This window comes from Hypomesus transpacificus, unplaced genomic scaffold (genome assembly GCF_021917145.1).
Source record: "Hypomesus transpacificus isolate Combined female unplaced genomic scaffold, fHypTra1 scaffold_266, whole genome shotgun sequence".
NCBI classification, from domain to species: domain Eukaryota; kingdom Metazoa; phylum Chordata; class Actinopteri; order Osmeriformes; family Osmeridae; genus Hypomesus; species Hypomesus transpacificus.
In genome coordinates, this window is record NW_025813793.1 from 88,951 (window position 1) to 98,950 (window position 10,000).

Sequence of the window (10,000 nt, forward strand, 5' to 3'; positions counted from 1 at the left end):
TCTGGTCGCCTTCTCCGCCCTCAGCCAGCAGAGGGTGCTAGAGAGCTGTCGGCTGTGGGGCTGTACACTGGATGCTAACATGCTAACATGAAGGATGATGTGTTGTAATGTAGTAAATGCTTGTAAATGGAGCATGCTAACAGGCTAACACATCTGTCCCAGGTGCTGCAGCCCAGCCACAAGACTGTACGGCCGGCCAAGCCCCGCCCAGCGCTGGTGGAGACAGAGTACCAACGGAACTTCAAAGGTTCCCCCCCGCCGCGAGCCCCACGGTACCGCCGGACCCTGGAGCACGGGGAGGCCACGCTGTTCCAACCGGAGAACGTTCCCCCTGAGGAGCCGGCCAAGGTAGAGGAACACCCCAGAACAGCAGGGACAGGGAAGGTAGAATAACGTCCGCTCTTATGATTGGCCGAAGTCTAGATACGAGGCTTGATACAATACAATGATGTAATCTAATGTAACTCAATAATAATAATAACAGTCTAGATACGAGGCTTGATACAATACAATGATGTAATCTAATGTAACTCAATAATAATAACAGTAACACAATACTAGTTAGTGATAATAATCATGATCATTTAATCTAAATAGGTCCATAATCATTATTATATCAATAATCAAATCTAAATAAATCCTAATTATAGTTATGTGATTTTATCCAAGTCCTTAATTTTTTCTCACATAAAACGTTTGTTGTATTGACGTGTTCAGCCCACAGGGGGTGCTGTGGACATCTTGTCTGGGCCCCAGGTGGCTCATTAGATACTTTACTCCTCAGCATCTTACAAACACTTTATATACAGTATATAACACAGCAGAAGATCAGAAATGCGTCATTCTAAAAGTATGTCAGTGGTCAGAGTCAAGGAACAATCTGGTCTGTTGTTACCAGACACAGCGCACAGTAACCACATCTCAGTTACCAGACACAGCGCACAGTAACCACATCTCAACTACCAGGCAGAGTCCAACGATATAACATCAGGATTGCAGTATTGCTTAAGACAGTGCAAACACAACTTGGTACCTTGGGTGCGACACAAAACAATTTATTTTGGGTGCAGTCTTTTGTGAGACTGGTACAACAGGATCACAAGAAAGGGAGACATTCCCAGTTATTACTAGCCATACTGTTGTATGACTAACAGTACTGTTGTATGACTAGCAGAAATGTTGTATGACTAGCAGTGCTGTTGTATGACTAGCAGTACTGTTGTATGACTAGCAGAAATGTTGTATGACTAGCAGTACTGTTGTATGACTAGCAGAAATGTTGTATGACTAGCAGTACTGTTGTATGACTAGCAGAACTGTTGTATGACTAGCAGTACTGTTGTATGACTAGCAGAACTGTTGTATGACTAACAGTACTGTTGTATGACTAGCAGTACTGTTGTATGACTAGCAGTGCTGTTGTATGACTAGCAGTACTGTTGTATGACTAGCAGAACTGTTGTATGACTAGCAGTACTGTTGTATGACTAGCAGAACTGTTGTATGACTAGCAGTACTGTTGTATGACTAACAGTACTGTTGTATGACTAGCAGTACTGTTGTATGGCTAGCAGTGCTGTTGTATGACTAGCAGTACTGTTGTATGACTAGCAGTACTGTTGTATGACTAGCGGTGCTGTTGTGATGTCCTGCTTTCAGTGGCCTCAGGCCGAATGAACAGTCCTTAGTGGACTACAGTAGTTATATGTAGTGCATGTGTGAGTTACTGTATGTTGGGCGTTTTATTGTATGAGTGACGCAAAAGAAGTAAGAATCATTAGTGTGCAAGACTGTGTGTAAGACACCGTGTGTAAGAGGGCGTCAGATGGCTGAGCGGTTAGGGAATCAGGCTGTTAATCATAGGGTTGCCGGTTTGAGTGACGTTGTGTCCTTGGGCAAGGCACTTCACTCTACTTGCCTCGGGGGGAATGTCCCTGTACTTACTGTAAGTCACTCTGGATAAGAGCGTCTGCTAAATGACTACATGTAAATGTAAGACACTGTGTGTAAGACTCTGTAAGCAAAAGAAATTCCACATTCCACACTGAAGGAAGCAGGCCTACCAGTACTTTGATAAGGCTGTGTGGTGTGTGTAGCGCGTGGTGTGTGTTGGTTTGTGTGGCGTGTGTGTGCGTGTGTGCGGGTCCTGGAGAGTACAGAAGGATAAGAGGATAGTATCGGTTATGTAAGGTCAAGTATACCAGACTGGTTCTACAGGTGGTAAATCAAACTTTCCCTAGGTGCGTGTGGGTAAGTGTGTGTGTGTGCATACAATCATTCTTGTACGTTTCCCTGGTGATATCAGAGCAAGAGGAAGAAGAGAAGGGAAGAGAAGGAGAGGAAGGGCAGCCCCCAACAGGAAGTTGCAGCTATGGTGAACGAGAGTCCGCAACAGGAAGTGAGGTCACTCTCCCCTCAGAAGCTTGTTCCTTCCCATGCAGCGTTGAGGTGAGGGAAGTTCAAGTGTGTGGTGTGTAGATGTGTGTGTGGTGTGTTGTGTAGATGTGTGTGTGGTGTGTTGTGTAGATGTGTGTTTTGCGTCTCATCATCTCTCTCTCTCCAGGAAGGTGAGGTCAGAGTACGACTCCAACTTCCGCTCTCCGCTCTGCTACAGATACCAGGGTGGAGTCTGGGTAAAGGCTGCCACTGCAGGAGAGGAGGTGGGCTGGGTCGGGGTGAGGGTGGTGTTGGGACTTGGGTTGAGGTTTGGGCTAAGGCTGAGGGTGAGCCTGGGGCTGGGACTTGGGCTGGGGTCGAGGCTGGGGCTGTGTCTGGGGCTGGAGAGCTTGCTGCAGATATCAGTGTCCTGATTCCAGCTGTTTACCTGTGTGTTCCTGTCGTACTTCCAGGGGGGGAACTGGGACCCTAGTAACATGTGGTTCCAAGAGGTAACACTTAACACTGTGTGTGTGCTGGTAGTGTGTGTGTGTGTCTTGGTCGTGTGTGTGTGTCTTGGTCTGTGTGTGTGTGCAGGAGGTCTGTGTGTGTGTGCAGGAGGTCTGTGTGTGTGTGCAGGAGGTCTGTGTGTGTGTGCAGGAGGTCTGTGTGTGTGTGCAGGAGGTCTGTGTGTGTGTGCAGGAGGTCTGTGTGTGTGTGCAGGAGGTCTGTGTGTGTGTGCAGGAGGTCTGTGTGTGTGTGCAGGAGGTCTGTGTGTGTACTCTCTGCCTTTGTACATGTCAGTGCTGGCTTGCTGTCTGCCTAGTGGGTCTGTGTTTGCTGGTTACTCTCTGCCTTTGTACATGTCAGTGCTGGCTTGCTGTCTGCCTAGTGGGTCTGTGTGTGTACTCTCTGCCTTTGTACATGTCAGTGCTGGCTTGCTGTCTGCCTAGTGGGTCTGTGTTTGCTGGTTACTCTCTGCCTTTGTACATGTCAGTGCTGCCTTGCTGTCTGCCTAGTGGGTCTGGTAGATGAAACCAGTTTCCCCATTGGGGATCAATAAAGTAAATCATCATAGATGAAAAAAATTACCAGCCAATAATATTTTTTACCGGACAAAATTAAACCTGGCATTTCAGACGTACTCTGAAATTGTACTGACATAAACAACCTTTACCTATGATTTTAATATCATTGTTTATTAACTCAGGGGGTTCCAGGGGCCTACTACTCTTCTCGCTCAGTGTGAGATGGGATGTCCTTGTTCATGAGGTTTGGTCTTGGCATCGGACCAGCTGGCTAAAAGCAGAATTCCCATATCTGTTGAAATGCCCTGCTTGACTTTTTTGCTGTAAAACTTTTGTTGTAGAATTGACTGAACTGTAAAATTAGGAACTTTGTGACATGAAACGACCAAGAAAGAGACATGGCTGCTGCGTAGTAAGACGGTGTGGTCTATCTGGCGACGCAGTCACTCAAATTTCAAGACTTTCGTGACCCAAATCAAAATTCTGATGAGTGTCATTCTCTAGCTGTTTTAAGGCTATCCACCCAGTTTTCTGCCACCTAGATGCGCGCACAACTGTTCATGTTGGCGTTGCAAGCTTTTTTTTAACCATGACGGGCGCGGTAGTCGTGAACTGTACTCAATTTCACTCGCCAAATGGCGAAGCATCGGACACAATTTAGTCGCCAGCACAAAAATCGACACGCCATTGGTGCTTGGCGGGTGCCAATTTGGAGCCCTGTGTTAATATACAGTATTTGTGTGTATATCTGTGTATATTTGTGTATATAGATGTGTGTGTATGTGGTGTGTGTGTGTGTGTATGTGGTGTGTGTGTGTGTATGTGGTGTGTGTGTGTGTATGTGTGTGTGTGTGTGTGTATGTGGTGTGTGTGTGTATGTGGTGTGTGTGTGTGGCGGCAGGTGTGGGAGTTGAGGAACAAGGCCGAGGCCTACAGGAGGAGAGCTTGGGGTACCCACTTCTCACGCCTCCACCTGAACCAGATCCTGTCAGAGCAGACCCACCTGTGGGAGCCCTCCACCTCCACCTCCTCCTCTCTCAGCCACACCATCGAGGCCCTGGACCTGGCCAGGTCTGACACACCTCACCTGAACACCCTTCACCTGAACACCTTTCACCTGAACACCTTTCACCTGAACACCTTTCACCTGAACACCCTTCACCTGAACACCTTTCACCTGAACACCTTTCACCTGAACACCCTTCACCTGAACACCCTTCACCTGAACACCTTTCACCTGAACACCCTTCACCTGAACACCCTTCACCTGAACACCTTTCACCTGAACACCTTTCACCTGAACACCCTTCACCTGAACACCTTTCACCTGAACACCTTTCACCTGAACACCTTTCACCTGAACACCCTTCACCTGAACACCTTTCACCTCAACACCTTTCACCTGAACACTCCACAGCTGAACACTCCTGAGCAGGTGTGTGTGTGTGCAGGGTGGGCAGCAGCTCCAGTGCCGGCCCCTCAGTACCTCTGACTCCAGGGTCCAGCAGAAAGAGCTCCACAGGGGGGGCTGAGGCCCCTGCCCCCCCCCGCCCCCCCTGGCCCCCCCACCCTGCCTGTTCAGAGGAAGCTAGCCTGGGGGGAGGAGCAGGAGGAGGAAGATGAGGAGTAGGTGGATGTTGTCGTTCTGACTGATGGAGGGGATTCTATCTGTTAGTGTCTGTCAGCCTCTGTCTGTCAGACTGATCCCAGGTTCATGGAGGTGTGGATGTGTGTGTGTGGGTATTCCTCAATGTGTGTGGGTATTCCTCAATGTGTGTGGGTATTCCTCAATGTGTGTGTGTGTGTGTGTGTGTGTGTATTCCTCAATGTGTGTGGGTATTCCTCAATGTGTGTGTGTGTGTGTGTGTGTGTGTGTATTCCTCAATGTGTGTGTGTATTCCTCAATGTGTGTGGGTATTCCTCAATGTGTGTGTGTGTGTGTGTGTGTGTGTGTGTATTCCTCAATGTGTGTGGGTATTCCTCAATGTGTGTGTGTGTGTGTGTGTGTGTGTGTGTATTCCTCAATGTGTGTGTGTATTCCTCAATGTGTGTGTGTGTGTATTCCTCAATGTGTGTGTGTGTGTTTCAGGGAAGAGGGCAGACTAGCCACCCCTCAGATGAAGATCAGGCCCAAGCAGAGAACACATCATGACAGGACCACCCCTGCTACCGGTACACACACACACACACACACACATATACACACACATACACACACACACACACCGCATCTAGACCATGCTCCTGACAGTGCTTCGAGAGCTGACGCTCTGCTCTCTGACCTGCTGACCTGCAATTTCACGCTGTGTAGAGAGGAGATGGAGGTTAAGTATGTCAACAGTCAGAACTAGCTTCCTGTTCCTCTCACCACCTCCCTCCCTCCAGCTCTCCCTGTCACAGCATCAAAGCACACTCTCATACCCCAACTCAACATTTCTCTCTCGTGTTGAAGAATGCTGTATGCAGGGTTTGTACATAGTGCTTAAAGTGCTTGAAGTCCTTGGATTGCAGTGATCCGCTAAGTGTGAGTCAGGCCTCTGAGACAGCCCTCTGATAACCCACTGCTGTCCATCTCGAATCACAGAACCCACTGCTGTCACTGAACAACAGAAAAAGACAATCACTCGCTGCTCTTGATTAAACAACATTTGTAGCTTTAATAAAGATTACTTTAAAGTAAATAAAGTATTTGTTTGATAAATTAGATCTCTGATTGTAGTCCTTGAAAACCACCAAAATAGTGCTTGAAAAGTCCTTGAAAGGCCTGGAATTGTATTATACAGTATGTGTACGAACTGTGTGTGTTTAAAAGGTTGTTTTTTGTAGGTGGTGCTCTCCTGGTGTCCCCCCCCAGACAGAAGAGGGGTGTGTCTGAGAGTGACCCCCCCCTGGGGGAACCCCTCTCCCCCTGCAGGCACATGGCTGTCACGACACCCCAGAAACACCCCCACCAGGTCAGGAGCAGTGTGTGTGTGTGTGTGTGTGTATGTGTGTGTGGGGGGGGGTATGGGGGATTGTGTGAGCCCCCTCTAACCCCCCCCTCCCTCCCTCCCCAGGCTGGAAGCCCCCCTGGGGGGCCCTCAGCAGCTGGGGTGGCCACTGTGGACCCCCTCCCCCTCAGAGAGGAGACCTGCTCTAGGCAGAGCCCCCCCCAGAGCCTCCCCCAGGAGCCCCCAGCCTCCAGACCCCCCAAGAAGGCAGCCACCAGCCTGCGACCACCCTTACCCGGGCCCCCTCCGGCCAACCGTATCCAGGGAACTCTAAGGAACCCAGAATTCCAGCACAATGGTGATGATGATGATGATGATGGTGATGATGATGGTGATGATGATGATGATGGTGATGTGATGATGATGGTGATGTGATGATGATGGTGATGATGATGATGATGGTGATGATGATGGTGATGATGATGATGATGATGGTGATGATGGTGATGATGATGGTGATGATGATGGTGATGATGATGATGATGGTGATGATGATGGTGATGATGATGATGATGGTGATGTGATGATGATGGTGATGATGATGATGATGGTGATGATGATGGTGATGATGAGGATGAGGATGAGGATCGTGATGATGATGATGATGATGATGTGATGGTGATGAGGATGATGAAGATGGTGAGGATGAGGATGAGGATGATAAAGGTGGTGAGGGAGGACTTCCAGTATCAGGGCTATGGAGGAGTTTGACCTGGATGTGGAAGTGCAGGCCTGCATGATGTCACCATATTAGACAAACCCACACCAGCAACCGGCTGTATGTGTGTCACTGTCACACAGGCAGACAGACAGACAGACAGACAGACAGACAGACAGACAGACAGACAGACAGACAGACAGACAGACAGACAGTCAGACCGACAGACAGATAGGCAGTCAGACAGGCTGTCAGACAGGCAGGCAGTCAGACAGACAGACAGATAGACAGACAGACAAATAGACAGTTACTGTCAAAGAGAGGGGGAGGGTGGTTACCATCATCAGGTTCTTTTGTTTCTGTGTCAGACTACAAGAGGATGTTGAGGATGGGGTCTACTCTCTACTCTACTGAACTACTGTACTATACTACTTTACTCTACTTAACTACTTTACTCTACTGAACTACTCTACTTTACTAACTTAAACTCCATTCTATTCGACTCTGCGCTGACACACCTGTTCCATGTTTTAGGGGAGGAGAGAGGAGAGAGGAGAGGAGGAGAGAGGAGAGGAGGAGAGAGGAGAGGAGAGGAGGAGAGAGGAGAGGAGGAGAGAGGAGAGGAGAGGAGAGGAGGAGAGAGGAGAGGAGAGGAGGAGAGAGGAGAGGAGAGAGGAGAGGAGGAGAGAGGAGAGGAGGAGAGAGGAGAGGAGGAGAGAGGAGAGGAGAGGAGAGGAAGGAAGGACTGGTGTTACCTGATTCCCATGCTTCTCTGTAACCAAGAAGAGAAAGATGAGATTTGTTGCTGTGATTCAGTTCCACAGGGACTGGAGTGAGACAGAGCCTCAGACACAGAGCCAGGGAGAGGCTGGATGGGCCACCTCTCTGGGCCTCTCAGTAGCCTGGGTCCTGGGGCTGGGGCTGGGGCTGGGGCTGACTCAGACACCTGACACTGGAATTTCCCTCCTCTCATCTCTTCTCTCCATCTCCTGAATTTTCTCTTCCTTCTCTCCTCAGAGGCGAACCTGCAGTGGGACCATAAGTTTCCTGTAGGTGTTGGGTGACGATGGGGGTGTGTTCTTGTGTCTGTAGGTAATCTGGGAGTGGTGATGATGATGATGATGATGATGATGATGATGGTGATGATGATGATGATGGGGGTGTGTTCTTGTGTCTGTAGGTAATCTGGGAGTGAGGATGGTGATGATGATGATGATGATGATGATGATGATGATGATGATGATGATGATGATGATGGTGATGGTGATGATGGTGATGATGATGATGATGATGATGATGATGATGATGATGATGATGATGATGATGGTGATGATGATGATGATGATGGGGGTGTGTTCTTGTGTCTGTAGGTAATCTGGGAGTGAGGATGGTGATGATGATGATGATGATGATGATGATGATGATGATGATGATGATGATGATGATGATGGTGATGATGATGATGGGGGTGTGTTCTTGTGTCTGTAGGTAATCTGGGAGTGAGGATGTCTGAGGTGGTGCTGGGGAGGCCAGGAGCAGCGACATCAGAGGAAGGTAAATCAGAACGCTGGGATGAAGCAAAACACAACAATAATCTGATACTGGACGTTTCAGAAGAGGTCAATCCTTTAATTGTCTTTGTCTTTCTCTCTGTTTCTCTCTCTGTTTCTCTCTCTTCCTCTCTTTCTCTCTCTCTCTCTCTTTCTCTCTCTCTCTCTCTCTCTCTCATGCTGTCCTGTAACTCTTTCTCCGTTGCCAAGACGACCGCATGTCGGAGATGTCCTGGCGTTCTGCAGGCTCCTGCGCCATGGCGACGGCGGTGCTGGAGCGCGCTCAGAAGAGACGAGAGGAGTTCTGGGGGAAGTGATGACCTCCTTTGACCTCCGACCTCTAGCTGACCTCTTCCTGTTTCCCCTTTAGGGGTTAAGATGTTATGAACTTCACCCTGGATGTCAAAGTTCAGTACTGACCCAGCCATGACCCTACAACACACACAAATACATACTGTACACACACACACACACACACATATGCACAAACACATATGCACACACACACACACACACAGGAAGTCAGGCCTGGTGCTATTTCTAACATGTGATGTTAAATGAAGAGACTTTGATTCAAGACGTGTGTGAGAATCGTCTTGATAGGGTTTCTTTTTATATTTATTTTGAGGAATTTCGTTTTATACATCATAAAATACATTTGATTGAAAAACGATCTGTCGGTATCCACTGACTGGTAAGAGCTGAGAGGTTAACTACGTCAACAGTCAAACTAGCTTCCTGTACCTCTCACCCCCTCTCTCCATCTCTCCTCTCACCCCCTCCCTCCATCCCTCCTCTCACCCCCTCTCTCCATCCCTCCTCTCACCCTCTCCCTCCATCCCTCCTCTCACCCCCTCCCTCCATCCCTCCTCTCACCCCCTCCCTCCATCCCTCCTCTCACCCCCTCCCTCCCTCCTCTCAACCCCTCCCTCCATCCCTCCTCTCACCCCCTCCCTCCATCCCTCCTCTCACCCCCCTCCATCCCTCCTCTCACCCCCTCCCTCCATCCCTCCTCTCACCCCCTCCATCCCTCCTCTCACCCCCTCCATCCCTCCCTCCTCTCACCCCCTCCCTCCCTCCTCTCTCTCCATCTCATCCATTAGCAGGTGTGCAAATTATGCAAAGAAATCCACAGGGATGTTGTGGTGACCTGCTGTGTGATTCTCTACTGTAAAAGGTCTAGACTCTAGGCCCTAGAGGCTCAAATACCAAATACATATTTGAAATATACAATAAATCCTATGTTGTGTCATTTCTACACATGTTGAAAGTTGTAGCTCATGTTGGTGCTGCAGTCCTTCCTGTTGCACCCACCTGCGATGCTGTCCTACACTGTGACAGTCTCCGAAGAAATTCACTACATCATTATTTAACCCTCATCCTAAATCCAACATATAT

At 48.8% G+C, this 10,000-nt stretch overlaps 1 protein-coding gene and 1 pseudogene across 1 annotated transcript; one reads left to right on the top strand and one right to left on the bottom strand.

Annotated features, from left to right (window-relative positions):
• The window catches only part of LOC124462938, a 3,627-nt pseudogene extending 3,546 nt beyond the window's left edge, over positions 1-81 (bottom strand).
• A 45-nt stretch (positions 82-126) lies between these two features.
• mdm1 (Mdm1 nuclear protein) lies at positions 127-9,418 on the top strand. The gene is made up of 10 exons (XM_047014664.1): positions 127-348; positions 2,306-2,448; positions 2,564-2,660; positions 2,850-2,888; positions 4,306-4,475; positions 5,494-5,576; positions 6,231-6,358; positions 6,461-6,692; positions 8,541-8,606; positions 8,813-9,418. Exons 1-10 carry the CDS (start codon positions 127-129, stop codon positions 8,917-8,919), a joined length of 1,287 nt encoding a protein of 428 aa, XP_046870620.1. The 3' UTR covers positions 8,920-9,418.
• The last annotated feature ends 582 nt before the right edge of the window (positions 9,419-10,000 follow it).

Bases quoted from the DNA above. Each gene is read 5' to 3' on its own strand.
- mdm1 (XM_047014664.1), top strand. From the start codon at position 127: ATGGAGCATGCTAACAGGCTAACACATCTGTCCCAGGTGCTGCAGCCC. The intron at 4,476-5,493 runs GTCTGACACACC...TGTGTGTTTCAG, and splicing joins GAGGCCCTGGACCTGGCCAG to GGAAGAGGGCAGACTAGCCA. The intron at 5,577-6,230 runs GTACACACACAC...TGTTTTTTGTAG, and splicing joins CAGGACCACCCCTGCTACCG to GTGGTGCTCTCCTGGTGTCC.